Source organism: Procambarus clarkii, chromosome 33, assembly GCF_040958095.1.
Source record: "Procambarus clarkii isolate CNS0578487 chromosome 33, FALCON_Pclarkii_2.0, whole genome shotgun sequence".
NCBI lineage: Eukaryota > Metazoa > Arthropoda > Malacostraca > Decapoda > Cambaridae > Procambarus > Procambarus clarkii.
The window spans coordinates 38702819-38728582 of record NC_091182.1 but is presented as its reverse complement, the minus strand read 5'-3'; the positions used below and the strand labels follow the sequence as shown (position 1 = coordinate 38728582).

General features: G+C 45.6%; 1 protein-coding gene across 1 annotated transcript; it reads right to left on the bottom strand.

The window, feature by feature from the left end:
* Window positions 1–200: 200 nt before the first annotated feature.
* Window positions 201–24518, bottom strand: LOC138370818 (mucin-22-like). Its single transcript, XM_069335423.1, has 6 exons — window positions 24420–24518; window positions 23817–24028; window positions 19789–19840; window positions 8814–8857; window positions 8193–8376; window positions 201–4499 (listed from the first exon to the last, which is right to left on the bottom strand). The coding sequence occupies exons 1-6, from the start codon at window positions 24516–24518 to the stop codon at window positions 201–203; spliced, it is 4890 nt and encodes a 1629-aa protein (XP_069191524.1).
* Between the last annotated feature and the right edge of the window lie 1246 nt (window positions 24519–25764).

Genomic DNA, 25764 nt, shown 5'->3' with positions numbered 1-25764 from the left:
GGGTTGGACGCGCGGGATGGATAGAAGGAAGGGTTGGACGCACAGGATGGATAGAAGGAAGGGTTGGACGCGCGGGATGGATAGAAGGAAGGGTTGGACGCGCGGGAAAGGGATCAACCCCATTCCGTGGCTCTGAGTGGGTGGACGCGATATTTGCCGAGATACAAGTCAGTTATTAGATGAATATAAAGTACCTGCCTTTAATAAGGAACAAGGCTCAGAGTGACAGGGTACACCACGAGAGTGGCGTTGGTTGTGGACGTGTCTGCGTTGGTTGTGGCTGTGTCTGCGTTAGTTGAGTTGGTTGTGGACGTGTCTGTGTTGGTTGTGGCTGTGTCTGCGTTAGTTGAGTTGGTTGTGGACGTGTCTGTGTTGGTTGTGGCTGTGTCTGCGTTAGTTGAGTTGGTTGTGGACGTGTCTGCGTTGGTTGTGGCTGTGTCTCCGTTAGTTGCGTTGGTTCTGGACGTGTCTGCGTTGGTTGTGGCTGTGTCTCCGTTAGTTGAGTTGGTTCTGGACGTGTCTGCGTTGGTTGTGGCTGTGTCTCCGTTAGTTGCGTTGGTTGTGGACGTGTCTGCGTTGGTTGTGGCTGTGTCTCCGTTAGTTGCGTTGGTTGTGGACGTGTCTGCGTTGGTTGTGGCTGTGTCTGCGTTAGTTGCGTTGGTTGTGGACGTGTCTGCGTTGGCTGTGGCTGTGTCTGCGTTAGTTGCGTTGGTTGTGGACGTGTCTGCGTTGGTTGTGGCTGTGTCTGCGTTAGTTGCGTTGGTTGTGGACGTGTCTGCGTTGGTTGTGGCTGTGTCTGCGTTAGTTGCGTTGGTTGTGGACGTGTCTGCGTTGGTTGTGGCTGTGTCTGCGTTAGTTGCGTTGGTTGTGGACGTGTCTGCGTTAGTTGCGTTGGTTGTGGACGTGTCTGCGTTAGTTGCGTTGGTTGTGGACGTGTCTGCGTTAGTTGCGTTGGTTGTGGACGTGTCTGCGTTAGTTGCGTTGGTTGTGGACGTGTCTGCGTTAGTTGCGTTGGTTGTGGACGTGTCTGCGTTAGTAGCGTTGGTTGTGGACGTGTCTGCGTTAGTTGCGTTGGTTGTGGACGTGTCTGCGTTAGTTGCGTTGGTTGTGGACGTGTCTGCGTTAGTTGCGTTGGTTGTGGACGTGTCTGCGTTAGTTGCGTTGGTTGTGGATGTGTCTGCGTTAGTTGCGTTGGTTGTGGACGTGTCTGCGTTGGTTGTCGCTGTGTCTGCGTTAGTTGAGTTGGTTGTGGACGTGTCTGCGTTAGTTGCGTTGGTTGTGGACGTGTCTGCGTTAGTTGCGTTGGTTGTGGCTGTGTCTGCGTTAGTTGCGTTGGTTGTGGCTGTGTCTGCGTTAGTTGCGTTGGTTGTGGACGTGTCTGCGTTAGTTGCGTTGGTTGTGGACGTGTCTGCGTTAGTTGCGTTGGTTGTGGCTGTGTCTGCGTTAGTTGCGTTGGTTGTGGCTGTGTCTGCGTTAGTTGCGTTGGTTGTGGACGTGTCTGCGTTAGTTGCGTTGGTTGTGGACGTGTCTGCGTTAGTTGCGTTGGTTGTGGACGTGTCTGCATTAGTAGCGTTGGTTGTGGACGTGTCTGCATTAGTAGCGTTGGTTGTGGACGTGTCTGCGTTAGTTGCGTTGGTTGTGGACGTGTCTGCGTTAGTTGCGTTGGTTGTGGACGTGTCTGCGTTAGTAGCGTTGGTTGTGGACGTGTCTGCGTTAGTTGCGTTGGTTGTGGACGTGTCTGCGTTAGTGACGGAGGTTGTGGGCGTGTCTGCGTTACTGACGTAGGTTGTGGACGTGTCTGCGTTAGTGACGTTAGTTGTGGACGTGTCTGCGTTAGTTGCGTTGGTTGTGGACGTGTCTGCGTTAGTTGCGTTGGTTGTGGATGTGTCTGCGTTAGTTGCGTTGGTTGTGGACGTGTCTGCGTTGGTTGTCGCTGTGTCTGCGTTAGTTGAGTTGGTTGTGGACGTGTCTGCGTTAGTTGCGTTGGTTGTGGACGTGTCTGCGTTAGTTGCGTTGGTTGTGGCTGTGTCTGCGTTAGTTGCGTTGGTTGTGGCTGTGTCTGCGTTAGTTGCGTTGGTTGTGGACGTGTCTGCGTTAGTTGCGTTGGTTGTGGACGTGTCTGCGTTAGTTGCGTTGGTTGTGGCTGTGTCTGCGTTAGTTGCGTTGGTTGTGGCTGTGTCTGCGTTAGTTGCGTTGGTTGTGGACGTGTCTGCGTTAGTTGCGTTGGTTGTGGACGTGTCTGCGTTAGTTGCGTTGGTTGTGGACGTGTCTGCATTAGTAGCGTTGGTTGTGGACGTGTCTGCATTAGTAGCGTTGGTTGTGGACGTGTCTGCGTTAGTTGCGTTGGTTGTGGACGTGTCTGCGTTAGTTGCGTTGGTTGTGGACGTGTCTGCGTTAGTAGCGTTGGTTGTGGACGTGTCTGCGTTAGTGGCGTTGGTTGTGGACGTGTCTGCGTTAGTGACGGAGGTTGTGGGCGTGTCTGCGTTACTGACGTAGGTTGTGGACGTGTCTGCGTTAGTGACGTTAGTTGTGGACGTGTCTGCGTTAGTTGCGTTGGTTGTGGACGTGTCTGCGTTAGTTGCGTTGGTTGTGGACGTGTCTGCGTTAGTTGCGTTGGTTGTGGCTGTGTCTGCGTTAGTTGCGTTGGTTGTGGACGTGTCTGCGTTAGTTGCGTTAATTGTGGACGTGTCTGCGTTAGTAGCGTTGGTTGTGGACGTGTCTGCATTAGTTGCGTTGGTTGTGGACGTGTCTGCGTTAGTTGCGTTGGTTGTGGACGTGTCTGCGTTAGTTGCGTTGGTTGTGACTGTGTCTGCGTTAGTTGAGTTGGTTGTGGACGTGTCTGCGTTAGTTGCGTTGGTTGTAGCTGTGTCTGCGTTAGTTGAGTTGGTTGTGGACGTGTCTGCGTTAGTTGTGTTGGTTGTGGACGTGTCTGCGTTAGTTGCGTTGGTTGTGTCTGCGTTAGTTGAGTTGGTTGTGGACGTGTCTGCGTTAGTTGCGTTGGTTGTGGCTGTGTCTGCGTTAGTTGAGTTGGTTGTGGACGTGTCTGCGTTAGTTGCGTTGGTTGTGGACGTGTCTGCGTTAGTTGCGTTGGTTGCGTTGGTTGTGGACGTGTCTGCGTTAGTTGCGTTAGTTGTGGACGTGTCTGCGTTAGTTGCGTAGGTTGTGGACGTGTCTGCGTTAGTTGCGTAGGTTGTGGACGTGTGTGCGTTAGTAGCGTTGGTTGTGGACGTGTCTGCGTTAGTGGCGTTGGTTGTGGACGTGTCTGCGTTAGTGACGGAGGTTGTAAGCGTGTCTGCGTTACTGACGTAGGTTGTGGACGTGTCTGCGTTAGTGACGTTAGTTGTGGACGTGTCTGCGTTAGTTGCGTTGGTTGTGGACATGTCTGCGTTAGTTGCGAAGGTTGTGGACGTGTGTGCGTTAGTAGCGTTGGTTGTGGACGTGTCTGCGTTAGTTGCGTTGGTTGTGGACGTGTCTGCGTTAGTGGCGTTGGTTGTGGACATGTCTGCGTTAGTGACGGAGGTTGTGGGCGTGTCTGCGTTACTGACGTAGGTTGTGGACGTGTCTGCGTTAGTGACGTTAGTTGTGGACGTGTCTGCGTTAGTGACGTTGGTTGTGGGTGTGTCTGCGTTAGTGCCGTTGGTTGTGGACGTGTCTGCGTTAGTGACGTTGAATGTGGACGTGTCTGCGTTAGTGACGTAGGTTGTGGACGTGTCTCCGTTAGTGGCGTTGGTTGTGGACGTGTTTGCGTTCGTGGCGTAGGTTGTGGACGTGTCTGCGTTAGTGACGTAGGTTGTGGACGTGTCTGCGTTAGTAGCGTCGGTTGTGGACGTGTCTGCGTTAGTAGCGTCGGTTGTGGACGTGTCTGCGTTAGTGACGTAGGTTATGGACGTGTTTGCGTTCGTGGCGTAGGTTGTGGACGTGTCTGCGTTAGTGGCGTAGGTTGTGGACGTGCCTGCGTTAGTAGCGTCGGTTGTGGACGTGTCTGCGTTAGTGGCGTAGGTTGTGGACGTGCCTGCGTTAGTGACGTAGGTTGTGGACGTGTCTGCGTTAGTGGCGTAGGTTGTGGACGTGTCTCCGTTAGTGGCGTAGGTTGTGGACGTGCCTGCGTTAGTAGCGTCGGTTGTGGACGTGTCTGCGTTAGTAACGTCGGTTGTGGACGTGTCTGCGTTAGTAACGTTGGTTGTGGACGTGTCTGCGTTAGTAACGTCGGTTGTGGACGTGTCTGCGTTAGTAACGTTGGTTGTGGACGTGTCTGCGTTAGTAACGTTGGTTGTGGACGTGTCTGCGTTAGTAACGTTGGTTGTGGACGTGTCTGCGTTAGTAGCGTTGGTTGTGGACGTGTCTGCGTTACTGACGTTGGTTGTGGACGTGTCTGCGTTAGTAGCGTTGGTTGTGGACGTGTCTGCGTTAGTAGCGTCGATTGTGGACGTGTCTGCGTTAGTGGCTTTGGTGTAAATAACGGATGAAGAAGGATAACGAACAAAGATGACCATTAATGGCTGCAAATTTAACATATAAATTCTTTCCAGTAGGGGTAAAAATAAGAAACTTTTCTTAGTAAAAACAACGCACAGGAAAAATGGCAACGAAAGTTATCATTTGAATGTAGAAAACTTGGCGCAAAATAAGTGGTTGGACCATAGGCATAAACATAAGAACGCACTAAAGGTGTACTACAAATAATTTAAGTAATGAACAATAAAATGACTTAAATGCACTTATTTGCACAGAAACAGTAGCATATTTGCACTCACAGAAACATGGATGAATGTTGAAAATGAGGAACTATTAGAGGAATAAAAATAAAGGGAAAGAAAATACTTCACGCTGATAGACAGCTTAGAAGAGGAAGGAAGCAGCAATATATATATATATATATATATATATATATATATATATATATATATATATATATATATATATATATATATATATATATATATATATATAAACGACAACCAAACTTCAATAGAACAAAAGCAAAACATGAAAGGAGTCGGTGGAGCTATCAGGATAAAGCGCCAAGCCATTACGGGAATAAAGCCCTTAGAAGGGATGAGGATAATGATATGGGATGGGACCTGGGAAATGGGAAGGAATTTTGCCGAACCACTTCGACGGTCGGGGGATTGAACGCCGACCTGCATGAAGCAAGAACGTCGGTTTACCGTCCAGCCCAAGTGGCTGGAATGGCCGGTTGTACTGGACAGTTCTGTGGTGTGTGGAGTGTGGTGAGGTCTCATGAACAATACCGGAGACCCCAAGGTCTAGCAGTGTGTTATACCCGACCTTAATATTAAGAATTAAATGGACCAACAAAACAGGAAATGCAAAAAGGGTTTTTGTTGAGAAAGTGTTGACGACAACTCCCAAAACAAAGTGATAAGGAGCCAACACGGAAAGATACGGTCTTAGACTCTGTTTTATATATTGCTTTATATATTTATATATATATATATATTTTATATATATATATATATATATATATATATATATATATATATATATATATATATTTATATATATATATATATATATATATATATATATATATATATATATATATATATATATTTTATATATATATATATTTATATATTGATAAATAACATCGAAATGGGAAGTAGTGACCCATGGAACAGATTTACCTTAGCATGGTAAGGTTATGCGAGGGAAAACTGTAAATGCCAGAGTTCCGTGAAGGAAATGTTGAACAATTAAGGTGTTTGGGGAGGCGAACAACATGTAATGTGGCTTGATTGGGCGGTCATCATCTGAGGTGACTTGATTATTCAGATCCCAACATGGGAGGTGTGTTGATTGGTCAGATCTCAACATGGGAGGTGGGTTGATTGGTCAGATCCCAACATGGGAGGTGGGTTGATTGGTCAGATCACAACATGGGAGGTGGGTTGATTGGTCAGATCCCAACATGGGAGGTGGGTTGATTGGTCAGATCCCAACATGGGAAGTGGGTTGATTGGTCAGATCACATCATGGGAGGAGGGTTGATTGGTTAGATCCCAACATGGGAAGTGGGTTGATTGGTCAGACCCCAACATGGGAGGTGGGTTGATTGGTCAGATCCCAACATGGGAGGTGGGTTGATTGGTCAGAACCCAACATGGGAGGTGGGTTCATTGGTCAGATCCCAACATGGGAGGTGGGTTGATTGGTCAGATCACAACATGGGAGGTGGGTTGATTGGTCAGATCCCAACATGGGAGGTGGGTTGATTGGTCAGAACCCAACATGGGAGGTGGGTTCATTGGTCAGATCCCAACATGGGAGGTGGGTTGATTGGTCAGATCACAACATGGGAGGTGGGTTGATTGGTCAGATCCCAACATGGGAGGTGGGTTGATTGGTCAGATCCCAACATGGGAGGAGGGTTGATTGGTCAGATCCCAACATGGGAGGAGAGTTGATTGGTCAGATCCCAACATGGGAGAGGGGTTGATTGGTCAGATCCCAACATGGGAGGAGGATTGATTGGTCAGATCCCAACATGGGAGGTGGGTTGATTGGTTAGATCCCAACATGGGAGGAGAGTTGATTGGTCAGATCCCAACATGGGGTAATGAGTAAGTGTGTACTCACCTATTTGTGCTTGCGGGTGTTGAGCTTTGGCTCTTTGGTGGTGATGAATGTTTGTTGCTCGTGGTGATGAGTGAGTGTGTGTGGCTGGGGGTGATGAGTGTGTGTGTGGGGCTGGTGGTGATGAGTGAGTGTGTGTGTGTGGCTGGTGGTGATGAGTGAGTGTGTGTGGCTGGTGGTGATGAGTGAGTGTGTGTGGCTGGTGGTGATGAGTGAGTGTGTGTGGCTGGTGGTGATGAGTGAGTGTGTGTGGCTGGTGGTGATGAGTGAGTGTGTGGGGCTGGTGGTGATGAGTGTGTGTGTGTTGCTGGTGGTGATGAGTGAGTATATGTGGCTGATGGTGATGAGTGAGTGTGTGTGGCTGGTGGTGATGAGTGAGTGTGTGTGGCTGGTGGTGATGAGTGAGTGTGTGTGTGTGGCTGGTGGTGATGAGTGAGTGTGTGTGGCTGGTGGTGATGAGTGAGTGTGTGTGGCTGGTGGTGATGAGTGTGTGTGTGACTGGTGGTGATGAGTGTGTGTGGCTGGTGGTGATGAGTGTGTTGCTGGTGGTGATGAGTGAGTGTGTGTGGCTGGTGGTGATGAGTGTGTGTGTGTGGCTGGTGGTGATGAGTGAGTGTGTGTGGCTGGTGGTGATGAGTGAGTGTGTGTGGCTGGTGGTGATGAGTGTGTGTGTGGCTGGTGGTGATGAGTGTGTGTGGCAGGTGGTGATGAGTGAGTGTGTGGGGCTGGTGGTGATGAGTGAGTATATGTGGCTGGTGGTGATGAGTGAGTATATGTGGCTGGTGGTGATGAGTGAGTGTGTGTGGCTGGTGGTGATGAATGAGTGTGTGTGGCTAGTGCTGATGAATCAAGGTGTTTCATATCGATATTGAATGACGTTTAACTCATGCACCTGTGACAGGTTGCACTACCCATAATGACTACGTATTGCCTCACGCTCCTCCACTATTTTCAACAGTTCTCCTGTTGAAATTTGCAAACAATTCTATTCACAAGCCAACCTGAATTATCTGTGAACCACACATCCTAAAGTTAACACAATTTTGAAACTAGACTTTTCACTAAAATATACCAATTTTGATCACTAGACACAAACATATAAAAGCCTGCTCTTATATAAAAATAACTTAGACGAGGAAATCAAGGAGGTTTATATCTAGTGATTAACAGATGACATTTTCCTCTCATATTTTATATCACATATTTCCTCTCATATATGGTTCATATTTTTTCTTGGGGAGCTTCAAACATAATTGTACGAAATTCTGTACTTTACTGAACATGTAATTGTACTGAATTACAGGTCACGAATGACTGATATTTAAACAACTGGGCACGTCACCTTGATTATTGGCCCTGCAGAAGAAAAATGTTCAAATTGCAGGCATTAAAAATGGAGATCTATATAAGAATGGTGAGGGTAATAACAGACTGTGTTATGCTAATGGGCTCTGTCATTATTAGTATAGAAATGGACTGTTATAACAAGGGTAATAATGGGCTGTCTCATGGTTATGGAAATACTGAGCTGTTGTGGTAGTGGTAATAATGGACCCTGTTATGATGCAATGGGAACAGGTGCCACGATATTATACCTGGAGCATATCTGGAGCATATCTGGAGCTACCTGGAGCATATCTGGAGCATATCTGGAGCATATCTGGAGCATATCTGGAGCTACCTGGAGCATATCTGGAGCATATCTGGAGCATATCTGGAGCATATCTGGAGCTACCTGGAGCATACCTGGAGCATACCTGGAGCATATCTGGAGCATACCTGGAGCATATCTGGAGCTACCTGGAGCATATCTGGAGCATACCTCGAGCATACCTGGAGAGGGTTCTGGTAGTTCTACTCCCCGAGTCCGGCCGGAAGCTACAGCGGCTCGACTTGTGATAACTTGGTCCAACAGGCTGTTGCTGTGAGCGGCCCCACAAGGCCCACATGCAGCCTGGTTGATCCAGCACTTCTTGGAAGAGCCGGATCAAGTTTTAGTTCAAACTAGAAGGAGAGTACACACTGAAGGGAAAGTAACTCGCTGTAACGACTCGAGAGAGAGACCTGACAGTGGACTTAACACCAAACCTAACTCCAGAGGCTAAAAAAAATAAGTAAATAGGCTAAAATCAGCAGTATACTCTATGCTAGCAAAAGTTAGAACCTCATTCAGGAACACAAATATGGGAGCATCTAGAAAACTATAGACTACTTACGTGAGACCGGTTTTAGAGTATGCAGCCCATCGTGAATCCATCATCTAAAAACACATAAGGAAACTAGAAAAGGTCCAAAGACATGGATGAGAGTTAGATGAGTCATAGCGATGTTAGACAGTTTTCTTTTAGCGTAAGGGAAAGGTAGTTGGAAAATGGAATAAACGAAAGGAGCACATTGTGGAAGCCAATTCTATTCATGATTTTGAAAGCAGATATGATAGAGGAATAAGATAGACGTCATTGTATAACACAAAAAGCGTCATTGTATAACATACACGACGCGGGCGGTGACGTCACGTCACGTGAAGAGCGTGTACTAAACTGCCCGCGCTCCATGACGGCCAACCAATCACAATTCTATCTTTCCTGGAGACTTAGTATCCCGTTTTCCGTTTACTTTCGGCGGGAAACTCTAGCTTTTGAGCAAGAGTTTGTCAGCCATTTGGTCTGGGCTCCTGACCCATCTTCACCCAACCTGTAACTGCCTTAACATGAAATTCTGAGTTCATTCCCGTCCCTAAACGTTACCAAATGAAGCTTATGGACAATGTACAGGGGGAAGTGGGATTATTTATAGGCGGGAGAGGAGTGTGTCTTGCCGGTATAAGTAACACTGGTCATTGTCACCCTTGACCAGCCCTTGACACCCTTGACTAGCCCTTGACACCCTTGACCAGCCCTTGGCAGCCTTGACTAGCCCTTGACACCCTTGACCAGCCCTTGGCAGCCTTGACTAGCCCTTGACACCCTTGACTAGCCCTTGACACCCTTGACTAGCCCTTGACACCCTTGACTAGCCCTTGACACCCTTGACTAGCCCTTGACACCCTTGACTAGCCCTTGACACCGTTGACTAGCCCTTGACACCCTTCACTAGCCCTTGACACCCTTCACTAGCCCTTGACACCCAAGACTAGCCCTTGACTAGCCCTTGACACCCGTGACTAGCCCTTGACACCCTTTACTAGCCCTTGACACCCTAGACTAGCCCTTGACACCCTTCACTAGCCCTTGACACCCAAGACTAGCCCTTGACACCCATGACTAGCCCTTGACACCCATGACTAGCCCTTGACACCCTTGACTAGCCGTAGACACCCATGACTAGCCCTTGACACCCTTGACACCCTTGACTAGCCTTTGACACCCTTGACTAGCCCTTGACACCCGTCATTAACCCTTGACACCCTTGACTAGCCCTTGACACCCGTCATTAACCCTTGACACCCTTGACTAGCCCGTGGCCCTGAACACCTGTACCCTTCGGTCCCTGGCCGCCGGCTAGCCTGTCACCCTGGACAGCCTTGGACTCAGCGCCTTGTCTGGCCGTCCCGTCCGGTCGTTCGTAGGCAAGATCGTATTCCGCATCACCATTTGCAATAATTGAATGGCCTGTGTGCCAGACTACCATCGCTGCCGCCCTGTCGTAGAGGCCGGAGTTGGCGCCCACTGTACCGGCTCATCCGCCTTATGAACAAGAGTGTCTTAGCATTCTCTTACCCAGATCCTGAACGTAGTTTCAGTCCGGTATTGGTCTTTTTGTTGGATTGGCAACGTCCTGAATTACGTTTATTTTGTTGTAGGTTATGAAAGTCCACAACGTCCAAAACTGTACCGTTTAGAAATGGATGTTGGAGAGAGACGCTGGCATGAATAGCGGCATGACTCGTTACTGAGTGATGGGGGCCCAGGAGCTGTGATGAGGGCCGGGATGCATCGCACTAACACTCACAGTTTGATGGATCGCGTCGGTTGGGCTCTTAGAAGTGTAATGGACAATTTACATTCACGTCATTACTGCTCCCTACCTGCAGTGTGTGTGTGTGTGTGTGTGTGTGTGTGTGTGTGTGTGTGTGTGTGTGTGTGTGTGTGTGTGTGTGTGTGTGTGTGTGTGTGTGTGTGTGTGTGCGTGTGTGTGTGTGTGTGTGTGTGTGTGTGTGTGTGTGCGTGTGTGTGTGTGTGTGTGTGTGTGTGTGTGTGTGTGTGTGTGTGTGTGTGTGTGTGTGTGTGTGTGTGTGTGTGTGTGCGTGTGTACTCACCTAGTTGTGTACTCACCTAGTTGTGCCTGCAGGATCGAGCACTGACTCTTGGATCCCGCCTTTCGAGCATCGGTTGTTTACAGCAATGACTCCTGTCCCATTTCCCTATCATACCTGGTTTTAAAATTATGAATAGTATTTGCTTCCACAACCTGTTCCTGAAGTGCATTCCATTTTCCCACAACTCTCACGCTAAAAGAAAACTTCCTAACATCTCTGTGACTCATCTGAGTTTCAAGCTTCCATCCATGTCCCCTCGTTCTGTTACTATTCCGTGTGAACGTTTCGTCTATGTCCACCCTGTCAATCCCTCTGAGTATCTTATACGTTCCTATCATGTCCCCCCTCTCCCTTTTTCTTTCTAGTGTCGTAAGGCACAGTTCCCTCAGGCGCTCCTCATACCCCATCCCTCGTAGCTCTGGTGTGTGTGTGTGTGTGTGTGTGCGTGTGTGTGTGTGTGTGTGTGTGTGTGTGTGTGTGTGTGTACTCACCTAATTGTGCTCACCTAATTGTGCTTGCGGGGGTTGAGCTCTGGCTCTTTGGTCCCGCCTCTCAACCGTCAATCAACTGGTGTACAGATTCCTGAACCTATTGGGCTCAATCATATCTACATTTGAAACTGTGTATGGAGTCAGCCTCCACCACATCACTTCCTAATGCATTCCATTTACTAACTACTCTGACACTGAAAAAGTTCTTTCTAACGTCTCTGTGGCTCATTTGGGTACTCAGCTTCCACCTGTGTCTCCTTGTTCGCGTTCCACCAGTGTTGAATAGTTCATCCTTGTTTACCCGGTCGATTCCCCTGAGGATTTTGTAGGTTGTGATCATGTCCCCCCTTACTCTTCTGTCTTCCAGTGTCGTAAGGTGCATTTCCCGCAGCCTTTCCTCATAACTCATGCCTCTTAGTTCTGGGACTAGTCTAGTAGCATACCTTTGGACTTTTTCCAGCTTCGTCTTGTGCTTGACAAGGTACGGGCTCCATGCTGGGGCCGCATACTCCAGGATTGGTCTTACATATGTGGTGTACAAGATTCTGAATGATTCCTTACACAGGTTCCTGAACGCCGTTCTGATGTTAGCCAGCCTCGCATATGCCGCAGACGTTATTCTCTTTATGTGGGCTTCAGGAGACAGGTTTGGTGTGATATCAACTCCTAGATCTTTCTCTCTGTCTGTTTCATTAAGTACTTCATCTCCTATTCTGTATCCTGTGCCTGGCCTCCTGTTTCCACTGCCTAGTTTCATTACTTTGCATTTACTCGGGTTGAACTTCAGCAGCCATTTGTTGGACCATTCACTCAGTCTATCCAGGTCATCTTGTAGCCTCCTACTATCATCCTCTGTTTCAATCCTCCTCATAATTTTTGCATCGTCGGCAAACATTGAGAGGAACGAATCTATACCCTCTGGGAGATCATTTACATATACCAGAAACAGTATAGGTCCAAGGACTGACCCCTGTGGGACTCCACTTGTGACGTCTCGCCAATCTGAGACCTCACCCCTCACACAGACTCGTTGTCTCCTGTTGCTTAGGTACTCCTCTATCCACCGGAGTACCTTCCCTCTCACTCCAGCCTGCATCTCCAACTTTCGCACTAGCCTCTTGTGTGGCACTGTATCAAAGGCTTTCTGACAATCCAAAAATATGCAGTCTGCCCACCCTTCTCTTTCTTGCCTTATTTTTGTTGCCTGGTCGTAGAATTCAAGTAACCCTGTGAGGCAGGACCTGCCATCCCTGAACCCATGTTGATGCTGTGTTACAAAGTTCCTTCGCTCCAGATGCTCCACTAGTTTTTTTCGCACAATCTTCTCCATCAGCTTGCATGTTATGCAGGTTAGGGACACTGGCCTGTAGTTCAGTGCCTCCTGTCTATCCCCTTTCTTGTATATCGCGACTACGTTAGCTGCTTTCCAAATATCTGGCAGTTCCCCTGTTGCCAGTGATTTGTTATACACTATGGAGAGTGGTAGGCTCAGTTCTCTTGCTCCTTCCTTTAGAACCCAAGGGGAGATTCCATCTGGGCCTATAGCCTTCGTCACGTTCAACTCTAGTAAACACTTCATTACTTCCCCACTGGTAATCTCAAACTCTTCCAGTGGTTCCTGGTTAGCTATTCCCTCACTTACCTCTGGAATTTCTCCTTGCTCTAAGGTAAAGACCTCCTGGAATTTCTTATTCAATTCCTCACACACTTCCTTGTCATTTGTAGTGAATCCTTCCGCCCCTATCCTTAATCTCATAACCTGTTCCTTTACTGTTGTTTTTCTCCTAATGTGGCTATGCAACAATTTAGTCTGAGTCTTTGCCTTGCTTGCGATGTCATTTTCGTATTGTCTTTCTGCCTCTCTTCTCATCCTGACATATTCATTCCTGGCATTCTGGTATCTTTCTCTGCTCTCCAGTGTCCTGTTATTCCTATAGTTTCTCCATGCCCTTTTACTTTGCTGCTTAGCTAGCCTACATCTTTGATTAAACCATGGGTTTCTCATCTTCATTTCTCTGTTTTCCTTTTGGACTGGGACAAACTTGTTTGCTGCGTCCTTGCACTTCTGCGTGATGTAATCCATCATATCTTGGGCCGTCTTTCCCCTGAGCTCTGTTTCCCATGCTATATCTGTTAGGAATTTTCTTATCCCCTCATAGTTTCCCTTTCGGTATGCTAACCTTTTGGTTTCGGTATCCCTCCTCGAGTTCAATAACCCTTCTTCAATCAAGTACTCAAACACCAGTACACTGTGGTCGCTCATTCCTACTGGGTCCTCAAAACCGATTTCTCTTATGTCGGAGTCGTTCAGAGTGAAGACTAGGTCGAGTCTCGCTGGTTCGTCATTGCCTCGCATCCTTGTGGGTTCTCCGACATGCTGGGTTAAAAAGTTGCTTGTCACCACCTCCAATAGTTTGGCTCTCCACGTATCCTCGCCTCCATGCGGTTCCTTGTTCTCCCAGTCAATCTTTCCGTGATTGAATTCGCCCATGATGAGCAGGTGGGATCTATTTCTACAGGCAGCAGAGGCTGCCCTCTCAATTATAGTGTTAACTGCCTTGTTGTTGTTTTCATACTCTTGACTGGGTCTCCTGTCATTTGGTGGAGGGTTGTATATTACTGCTACTACTATTCTTGGTCCTCCCATTGTTATGGTGCCTGCTATGTAGTCTCTGAACTCCTCACAGCCCGGGATGGCCATCTCCTTAAAACTCCATTCCCTTCTCATGAGTAGGGCCACTCCGCCTCCTCCCCTACCTTCCCTCTCTTTCCTTATTACTGTATACTCCTGGGGAAACACGGCATTCGTTATGATTCCAGAGAGTTTTGTTTCAGTGAGTCCGATTAGGGGGGGTGAGTGGGGGGAGGGGGATGGGTGGGGGGAGGGTGCCCTAGGTGGCTACTTAGTGGGGGGCTGACAGGGGATGGGGCGGGTTGGGTGTCTGTTGGGTAGAATGTGGGGGTGGTGCCCCAATCCCTGTGGCTGTTGCACTGTTTGAGGAGGGTTCTCCACTTCGCTCTGGGATTGTAGGGTTCTGGGTTGTGGTACTCTGATTTCCTTCTCTCTCCCTGCGCTCCTTCCTCGCGTCTGCTGTCCGTATTCTCTCTTCCCTTGTCATATCCCTCTGCAGGAATATTTTCTTGAACTTCTCTACACCTTTTAGACAACACTTCCTTGCTAGCAGTTCCTCTTTCGCGATTTCGCTCATGAAAACCACCTTTATCATTCGGTCTCTGTCCTTGTTGTACTTTCCAAGCCTGAAAACCTTTTCAACATTTCGCTCAGCTCCCTCCATCCTTACCTCTTTAAGGATCTCTTTAATCATGTTTTTGTCCTTGTCTCTCCGCTCCTTTGGTCTGGTCCCTGTTTGTTCTTTAATGCCTGCTACTACTACTACTCTATTTCTCTCTATCAGCCGGCTAGTACATCTAGCTGCTTCCTGAGAGGAAGCCACTTCCATGGCAACTTCCTTAACCGCAGACCTAGCTTCAGGGCTCTTTTTAAGCATTTCAGCAAATGAGATCTGGGTTGTGGTGGTCCCCTCCACAGTAGCATTCCCATCTCCCTGGGGTACGGTTTGTGCCTGGTATTGTGGAAGAGTCTCCTTTAGGTATCTTATCTCCTCCTTTGCTGCCCTTAAATCATCTTGCAGGTTGGCTACTGTCTCCCTCATTACCCTCAGTCCTTCACTGAATTCATTCTTCATTTGCTGGAGTACTTCCTTCATCCAGGCTTCCTGTTCCATCCCATCCTCTGTGTTTGTTCCAGTTGTGAATGTCCTGCGTTTGGCAGTCAGAGTTCGTCTCCCTTCCATGATTTCCCTATGAGTGTGTGTGTGTGTGAGAGAGAGAGAGAGAGAGAGAGAGAGAGAGAGAGAGAGAGAGAGAGAGAGAGAGAGAGAGAGAGAGAGAGAGAGAGAGAGAGAGAGAGAGAGACAGAGCCAGAGAGAGAGAGGGGGGGAGGGAGAGAGAGGGGGGGAGGAAGAGAGAGAGGGGTGGGAGCGAGAGAGGGGAGGGAGAGAGAGAGGGGAGGGAGAGAGAGAGGGGAGGGAGAGAGAGAGGGGAGGGAGAGAGGGGGTGAGGGAGAGAGAGGGGGAGGGGGAGAGAGAGAGGGGGGAGAGAGAGAGGGGGAGGGGGAGAGAGAGGGGGGAGGGGGAGAGAGAGGGGGGAGGGGTAGAGAGAGGGGGGAGGGAGAGAGAGGGGGAGGGAGAGAGAGGGGGAGAGAGAGGGAGAGAGAGGGGGAGAGGGAGAGAGAGGGGGAGAGGGAGAGAAAGGGGGAGGGAGGGAGAGAGAGAGAGAGAGAGAGAGAGAGAGAGAGAGAGAGAGAGAGAGAGAGAGAGAGAGAGAGAGAGAGAGAGAGAGAGAGAGAGAGAGAGAGAGAGAGAGAGGGGGGAGAGAGAGAGAGAGAGAGAGGGAGGGAGAGAGAGAGAGGAGGTGTGTGAGTATATGGGGAGAGGTGGAAGGTGGAAGTGTTGTGTGTGTGTGTGTGTGTGTGTGTGTGTGTGTGTGTGTGTGTGTGTGTGTACTCACCTAATTGTACTCACCTAATTGTGCTTGCGGGGGTTGAGCTCTGGCTATTTGGTCCCGCCTCTCAACCGTCAATCAACTGGTGTACAGATTCCTGAGCCTATTGGGCTCTATCATATCTACATTTGAAACTGTGAATGGAGTCAGCCTCCACCACATCACTTCCTAATGCATTCCATTTGCTAACTACTCTGACACTGAAAAAGTTCTTTCTAACGTCTCTGTGGCTCATTTGGGTACTCAGCTTCCACCTGTGTCCCCTTGTTCGCGTCCCACCAGTGTTGAAAAGTTCGTCCTTGTTTACCCGGTCGATTCCCCTGAGGATTTTGTAGGTTGTGATCATGTCCCCCCTTACTCTTCTGTCTTCCAGTGTCGTGAGGTGCATTTCCCGCAGCCTTTCCTCATAACTCATGCCTCTTAGTTCTGGGACTAGTCTAGTAGCATACCTTTGGACTTTTTCCAGCTTCGTCTTGTGCTTGACAAGGTACGGGCTCCATGCTGGGGCCGCATACTCCAGGATTGGTCTTACATATGTGGTGTACAAGATTCTGAATGATTCCTTACACAGGTTCCTGAACGCCGTTCTGATGTTAGCCAGCCTCGCATATGCCGCAGACGTTATTCTCTTTATGTGGGCTTCAGGAGACAGGTTTGGTGTGATATCAACTCCTAGATCTTTCTCTCTGTCTGTTTCATTAAGTACTTCATCTCCTATTCTGTATCCTGTGCCTGGCCTCCTGTTTCCACTGCCTAGTTTCATTACTTTGCATTTACTCGGGTTGAACTTCAACAGCCATTTGTTGGACCATTCACTCAGTCTATCCAGGTCATCTTGTAGCCTCCTACTATCATCCTCTGTTTCAATCCTCCTCATAATTTTTGCATCGTCGGCAAACATTGAGAGGAACGAATCTATACCCTCTGGGAGATCATTTACATATACCAGAAACAGTATAGGTCCAAGGACTGACCCCTGCGGGACTCCACTTGTGACGTCTCGCCAATCTGAGACCTCACCCCTCACACAGACTCGTTGTCTCCTGTTGCTTAGGTATTCCTCTATCCACCGGAGTACCTTCCCTCTCACTCCAGCCTGCATCTCCAACTTTCGCACTAGCCTCTTGTGTGGCACTGTATCAAAGGCTTTCTGACAATCCAAAAATATGCAGTCTGCCCACCCTTCTCTTTCTTGCCTTATTTTTGTTGCCTGGTCGTAGAATTCAAGTAACCCTGTGAGGCAGGACCTGCCATCCCTGAACCCATGTTGATGCTGTGTTACAAAGTTCCTTCGCTCCAGATGCTCCACTAGTTTTTTTCGCACAATCTTCTCCATCAGCTTGCATGTTATGCAGGTTAGGGACACTGGCCTGTAGTTCAGTGCCTCCTGTCTATCCCCTTTCTTGTATATCGGGACTACGTTAGCTGCTTTCCAAGTATCTGGCAGTTCCCCTGTTGCCAGTGATTTGTTATACACTATGGAGAGTGGTAGGCTCAGTTCTCTTGCTCCTTCCTTTAGAACCCAAGGGGAGATTCCATCTGGGCCTATAGCCTTCGTCACGTCCAACTCTAGTAAACACTTCCTTACTTCCCCACTGGTAATCTCAAACTCTTCCAGTGGTTCCTGGTTAGCTATTCCCTCACTTACCTCTGGAATTTCTCCTTGTTCTAAGGTGAAGACCTCCTGGAATTTCTTATTCAATTCCTCACACACTTCCTTGTCATTTGTAGTGAATCCTTCCGCCCCTATCCTTAATCTCATAACCTGTTCCTTTACTGTTGTTTTTCTCCTAATGTGGCTATGCAACAATTTAGGCTGAGTCTTTGCCTTGCTTGCGATGTCATTTTCGTATTGTCTTTCTGCCTCTCTTCTCATCCTGACATATTCATTCCTGGCATTCTGGTATCTTTCTCTGCTCTCCAGTGTCCTGTTATTCCTATAGTTTCTCCATGCCCTTTTACTTTGCTGCTTAGCTAGCCTACATCTTTGATTAAACCATGGGTTTCTCATCTTCATTTGTGTGTGTGTGTGTGTGTGTGTGTGTGTGTGTGTGTGTGTGTGTGTGTGTGTGTGTGTGTGTGAGTGTGTGTGTTTGTCTTACCTTCTTCTGTTTCCTTCCACCTGCCACCCCACCGCCCACTGCCCTCCCCCTCCCCCCCCCCCCACCACATCACCACCACAGTTAGTACACACATCCCCGAATGAGAAGGGTCCAGAGACTACATCGCAGGCACTACGACAATGGAAGGACCAAGAACCATGGCAGTAATCACCTACAGCTCCTCGTTAAATAACAGAACACCCAGACAGGAGTTTGACAGGAGAAAACATGGCAACCATTAATATAATAGAGAGAAAAGCTTCTATTGCCCGCTGATTGTTAATCTTGGGTGACTTAAACCATGAAAAGATAGCACATATAGACTTGTGTTGGAGAGTCTATATGTGCATCGAGAACCTATAAGTGCATAGATGGGCAAGATTGAGAACTTCTCGGAGGTATAGCAACATGGAGAGCTAAAATATCAGACGTTGCGCCAAGAAACTTTCTAAGCACACATGTCAAGAAAGAGAAGAACTGACAAACCATCCAGACTTGATCTGATATTCCCCCTGGATGAGTGATATGTAAGGAAAGTGAAATTACAACCCCTCCCCCCCCCAATAGAAACGCGCGGCCACAGTGTACTGATATTTGAGTATTTGCTGGAAATAGGAGTAAGCTGCCCAAGGAAGAGAAACGGTGATGAGATGAGAAAATTCCAAATAGGAATACCAGGGGAAACATAGAAACGTCTGAACAAAACACGATGGACCATATCGACCACAGCCAAAAAAGGAAAAAAAGACAAGAAAAAGGAGAATCTGAGGTTCAATCAGGCATGTAAGTAAGCAAGGCAAATAAATATGGAGAAATGGAGACTACAGAGATAACGAAACACCATAGAATAGATGGAGATACCAGAGGGCCAGAAAGGAAGGCCAGTTTGAGAAGACAAATGTAGATACAGTATGAAAATAACATAGCAAATAGAGCAAGACAACCAAAATTGATCCACACCCACACTGAGAAAGGAAGAGGATGGGTACAAAAAGAATGTGAAATTGTGTGAAGAACTCAAAAAGAGTATCCAGGAGGTCTTCATAAAAGAGCAAGGAGAATTCTCTAAACTGATAGACGTGGCAATAATCCAAGCAGCCTTGAAAATATTTTAAAACACCATAGAAAAGGTTTGGAAGTATCTGCCAGCAATAGACGCAACTAAGGCCGTTGGCCCTGATGAAATATCATCGTGGATACTAAAAGAGGGCAGAGAACCAGTCTGCAGGCCCATCGCTGAGGAATACAATAAGGCATGGAAAAAGGAGATCGTCTAGAACGTCAGAAGACAGCTAACGTAGTCCCAATACACGAAATGCATAACAAGCAAGAGGCACTAAACTACAGGCCAGTGCCCCTGGATTATGTACCATACAAGGTGATGGAGAAGATCGTGAGAAAAAAGGCTTATGGCACATATGAAGAGAAAGGACTTTGTAACACACCACCAGCATGGGTTCAGGGATGGTAAATCGTGCCTCACAAATTTATAGGATTCTATGACAAGGTGACAAACATTAGGTAAGAAAGAGAAGGGTGGGCAGATTGCATTTTATTGGACTGTCAGTAAACATTTGATACAGTACCTCATAAGCGGGTGTTACATAAGTTTGGGAAACAGGGAGGAGTAACAGGAAATGTGCTCCAGTTACTGTGAGAGGTTGAAACTTCAGAATTGCGAGATATCACATCAAACGGATATCATCAAAAGGATACCCAGCATCAATAGGATATCATCAGCGGCATATGCATGGCTGGAAAACATAAGAATTTGCTTTAGAAACTTGTGTAAGGAGTCATTCTGAACCTTCTGTACCTCATATGTCAGATCAATACTGGAGTATGCAGCTCCGGCGTGAAAGGCATATCTAGTCAAACACAAGAGAAGTTAGAAAAAGTTTATAAATTTGCCACCCCGAACTAAGAGGTATGATCTGTGAGGAAGGAATATTAGAACTAAACCTAACGTCACTAAGATAGAACAGATAAGAGAGACATGATTTCCATCAACAAAATTCTCAGAGGAATTAAGAGGGCAGATAAAGACAAACGATTTACCACAGTGATATACAAACAAGGGAACACATGTGAATCAGTTTAGTACCATAATGGGCCACAGAGATACTAAAAAGAATTTGTTCAGTGTCAGAGTAGTTAACGAATGGAATGCATTAGGCAGTGATGTGGTGGAGGCTGACTCCATACACAGTTTCAAATGTAGATATAATAGAGCCAAGTATATGCTCAGGAATCTGCACAACATTTGATTGACATTTGAGAGGCGGGACGCAAGAGCCGAAGATCAACCCTCGCAAACATAACTAGGTGAGCGCACACCACTCACCACTTACAAAACCACTCGCCACACCTCCACCGTGTATATATATTTACACGGTGGAGTAAATATACAAGAAATACTGCTGCCAATATATATATATATATATATATATATATATATATATATATATATATATATATATATATATATATATATATATATATATATATATATATATATATATATATATATATATATATATATACAAACATATACATATATTGGTAGCAGTCTTTCTTGTAAACATATGTTGTTGAATATGACCGAAATGGTAAGATTAAGGATTCTAACACGAATCTTCTCAATATTTCTTAAGTTTTCTTCACTATCGGGGGTAATTTAAAAATTAACTCTTCAAATTTCAATTCACATTTTTATTTGTGGTCTGACTCCTAAAAGCGTTTCACAAGGACTTTTCACATTTTCAATCTGTCTGAAGATTGAAGATTTACTGTCAAAGACAATAAAAATCAGTCTCTGAAAATGTGAGAAGTCCATACAAAACGCTGGGAAAAGGAAATTGGCAGTTCAAGGGTCCCTTGTTGTTTCAATTAGCCTAGACCCTAGTTCCTTCAAAAACCTGATAGCACTCTTACCCCAAGCGCCGAGTGTCCCAGAAGCAATGGAGACAAAATTGTAGTGATACCGTTCTCTGAACTTAAGGGATTTGGTTGATTCCTTGTGGGTGGCAGCGCCACCTGGTTGTGCAACACTAAAGTCAATGTAGGTGTTAACCGAGGTTTTATGCACGTGTAGTCCCATACTAACTGCTTGCCATTCTTCCAGGGGTTCACTGTGATAAAATCTGGGCTACCAATAAGAGCATCAGAGTTACAGGCGTTAGATAACGAGGCTCTCTTTCAGCTGGACATCCAGATGTGGTGAGGCTCTGCTTCTTCTTTTATATTATATATATATATATATATATATATATATATATATATATATATATATATATATATATATATATATATATATATATATATATATATATATATATATATGTGTGTAACTGAAAACTCACACCCCAGAAGTGACTCGAACCCATACTCCCAGGAGCAAACGCAACTGGTATGTACAAGACGCCTTAATCCACTTGACCATCACGACCGGACATAATGAGGTGATAGCCGAGGCTATTTGAACCACCCCACCGCCGGCACTCGGATAGTAATCTTGGGCATAGCATTTTACCAAATCACCTCATTCTTTGGGGCACACGTGAGGAACACAAATGCAACTGAAAACTCACACCCCAGAAGTGACTCGAACCCATACTCCCAAGAGCAAACGCAACTGGTATGTACAAGACGCCTTAATCCACTTGACCATCACGACCGGACATAATGAGGTGATAGCCGAGGCTATTTGAACCACCCCACCGCCGGCACTCGGATAGTAATCTTGGGCATAGCATTTTACCAAATCACCTCATTCTTTGGGGCACACGTGAGGAACACAAACTGTTCCTCACGTGTGCCCCAAAGAATGAGGTGATTTGGTAAAATGCTATGCCCAAGATTACTATCCGAGTGCCGGCGGTGGGGTGGTTCAAATAGCCTCGGCTATCACCTCATTATGTCCGGTCGTGATGGTCAAGTGGATTAAGGCGTCTTGTACATACCAGTTGCGTTTGCTCCTTGGGAGTATGGGTTCGAGTCACTTCTGGGGTGTGAGTTTTCAGTTGCATATTGTCCTGGGGACCATTCAGGCTTGTTCGCATATATATGTGTATATCACGAAAATAAACACGTGATTAAGAATGTGACAATGTCAGACCACGGAGGAAAAATGAAACAGGAAATTTCCTTAAGTACTTTCGTATATTAAATACATCTTCAGAAGGTCACCTTCTGAAGATGTATTTAATATACGAAAGTACTTAAGGAAATTTCCTGTTTCATTTTTCCTCCGTGGTCTGACATTGTCATATATATATATATATATATATATATATATATATATATATATATATATATATATATATATATATATATATATATATATATATATATATATATATATATATATATATATATATATATCCTTACATTACATATATATCCTTATATATATATATATATATATATATATATATATATATATATATATATATATATATATATATATATATATATATATATATATATATATATATATATATTGGGTATTACCTCCGGTGCCAATGTGGGGACCCAAAGCCTCGAAGAAGAAAATAAAAAGTATTCAGAGAAGACCTTGTGGTTTCTCACTGAACACTAATATTATCTTTTCCTACACCCCTATTCTTTTGTATGTACACATATATATTTGTTTTATTTGAACTTTGTTACAAAAACAGGAGTTACATATAGGGTACAAAGATGGTTATCATAAGTTGTCGAGTTCCTCCAGCTCCTCAGATGGCGGGCAGGAACCCTGAATGCGGTGTTCATTTCCCCTCTGTATCGCCACACTGAGGCGCTGGAAAAGAAAGCTGGCAACTCTAGGGTCCCTTGTTGTTTCAATGAGCTTAGAACCCAGTTCCTTCAAAAAACTGGTAGTACTTGTACCCCAGGCGCCGAGTGTCTCAGAAGCAATGGGGACAAAATTGTAATGGTGATCCAGTTCTCTGTACTTACGGGATTTGGCTGCTTCCCTGTGGGTGGCAGCGCCACCTGGTTGTGCAACACTGAGGTTAATGTAGGTGTTAGCCAGGGTTGATACGCACATGTAGTCCCATACCAACTGCTTGCCATTCTTCCAGGGGTTCACAGTGATACCATCCGGGCGACCAATAAGAGCATCAGAGCATCCAGCTGTGGTGAGGCTCCTCTTGATGATGTCGTTAACTTCACTGTGCCTCGAGTGCCATCCCCCTGTGCTTTGGCAGAGTAGGCCATGGTGGCCGTACCTGTCAGCCACCACCTCGCCGCAAATACACCTATATCTGGTGTGGATTGGGGCAGCAAGGCGGAGGGCCACAGCATTTCGGAGGGCGTGTGGTGTGGGACGCGTGCCAGTTGCCGACATTGGGGGTTGCTAACAGGAAATCCCCTGCATGTGGGGCTGCTACTGCTGTGAGGAGAACAATGTCGTGTTGTGTTGTTGCAGCACCCAGGCACTCTGCAGCAACTTGGTCTACAATGGGGCCATCCCAGCTGGATTGCTTGTGTGCTTTCGGGGATGGTAGTTGAGGTGATGGGCCTGCACGAGAGGCCCACTCTGTGGCACAGCGTGTAAAATTGGGATCATGTACACCTGCCAGCTGATGTAAGTATGCAGGTAGCATTTCCTTCACAAGGTCGTCGGATGCAGATAAGGAGGACAGGAAGGCTGGAACAGCGATTTGCGTTGCTGTTCGAACTCCGAGGCCCCCAAGTCTTACGGGAAGAGAGGCTTGTTTCCACTGTAGGTCATCAAGAGAGAGGTTAATGGCTTTTTCTAGCATTGATTTCAGTAACCGGTCATACTCACCTAGTTTTTGGCTATTGTAAGAAGGTGAATACCTCAGAAAGTAGGTTAACCTGGGGAGGGACAGACATCTGGTGATGAGGTAGAGTGCATCATGAGCATCAATATCCTCAATCCTCCCACCCATCTTCTTAAGGTCGGCAATTTCCTTATCAAGGACCTCATTGATGACTTTCAACCCCAGGGTGGCTCCTAGGAGTGTGCTGTCTTCAGGTTTAGTTTTATGGATATTTGACAGAAGACCCTCGATTCTCTCTACGATGCCCTGGTTGGAACATATTATTTCATATTTAGAAGGGTTCAGGGTGAGGCCTAAAATTGTACCTTGCTCCTGGATTTTTCTGATGTCCTCCAGGAGGGAGTCTTGGGAACCAGCTTACGGTACCATCATCCAAGAACCAGATGTTAAGCTCGCTGGACAGGACCTCTGTGACTTGTTTGATGACTAAGCAGAAAAGTAGAGGAGCAAGGGTGTCACCCTGTTGGACGCCTTCTCACGAGTCAATTTCATGTTCGCCAAAAAGTAGCTTAAGGTCCATACTGTAGCATGAATGTACAAAAGGGTAGAGGGAAGGGAAATGTCTATGAACCGCACGGAGTACAGCATTCCTCCGCACCAAATTGAAGGCATTTTTTAAATCCAGCTTGAAAAGGGCCTTTTCGTCTGTGATGTTGGCGATGAAGGCTCGAGCTGCATGAGCTGCCGCCTCACACCTTTGTGGAATGCTGAACCCGAGCCGTTTTGGCTTCAGCATGTTGGCCGCTGCATCACTAACTGTTCTTGCAGCAGCCTTTGCTACGAGACGCCGGAGAGAATTACCCACTAATATATATATATATATATATATATATATATATATATATATATATATATATATATATATATATATATATATATATATATATATATATATATATATATATATATATATAAATATATATATATATATATAGATATATATATATATATATAAATATATATATATATATATATATATATATATATATATATATATATATATATATATATATATATATATATATATATATATGTCGTACCTAGTAGCCAGAACTCACTTCTATGCCTACTATGCAAGGCCCGATTTGCCCAATAAGCCAAGTTTTCATGAATTAATTGTTTTTCGTCTACCTAACATACCTAACCTAACCTAACCTAACTTTTTCCCCTACCTAACCTAACCTAACCTAAAAAGATAGGTTAGGTTAGGTTAGGTAGGGTTGGTTAGGTTCTGTCATATATCTACGTTAATTTTAACTCCAATAAAAAAAAATTGACCTCATACATAATGAAATGGGTAGCTTCATCATTTCATAAGAAAAAAATTAGAGAAAATATATTAATTCAGGAAAACTTGGCTTATTAGGCAAATCGGGCCTTGCATAGTAGGCTGAGAAGTGCGTTCTGGCTACTAGGTACGACATATATATATATATATATATATATATATATATATATATATATATATATATATATATATATATATATATATATATATATATATATATATATTTATATATATATATATATGTCGTACCTAGCAGCCAGAACGCACTTCTCAGCCTACTATGCAAGGCCCGATTTGCCTAATAAGCCAAGTTTTCATGAATTAATTGTTTTTCGACTACCTAACCTAACCTAACCTAACTTTTTCGGTTACCTAACCTAACCTAACCTATAAAGATAGGTTAGGTTAGGTTAGGTAGGGTTGGTTAGGTTCGGTCATATATCTTCGTTAATTTTAACTCCAATAAAAAAAAATGACCTCATACATAATGAAATCGGTAGCTTTATCATTTCATAAGAAAAAAAATATAGAAAACATATTAATTCAGGAAAACTTGGCTTATTAGGCAAATCGGGCCTTGCATAGTAGGCCGAGTACGACGTTCTGCCTACTAGGTACAACATTATATATATATATATATATATATATATATATATATATATATATATATATATATATATATATATTAGTATAT

What these genes read in the sequence shown, in the direction of transcription:
- LOC138370818 (XM_069335423.1), bottom strand. Translation starts at nt 24,518, where the DNA reads ATGCTGAAGCCAAAACGGCTCGGGTTCAGCATTCCACAAAGGTGTGAG. An exon ending in TACTCTAAAACCGGTCTCAC is followed by an intron (nt 8,377 to 8,813) that starts GTAAGTAGTCTA and finishes GATATGCTCCAG; the next exon opens with GTATGCTCCAGATATGCTCC. An exon ending in ATGCTCCAGATATGCTCCAG is followed by an intron (nt 4,500 to 8,192) that starts GTATAATATCGT and finishes TTAAATTTGCAG; the next exon opens with CCATTAATGGTCATCTTTGT.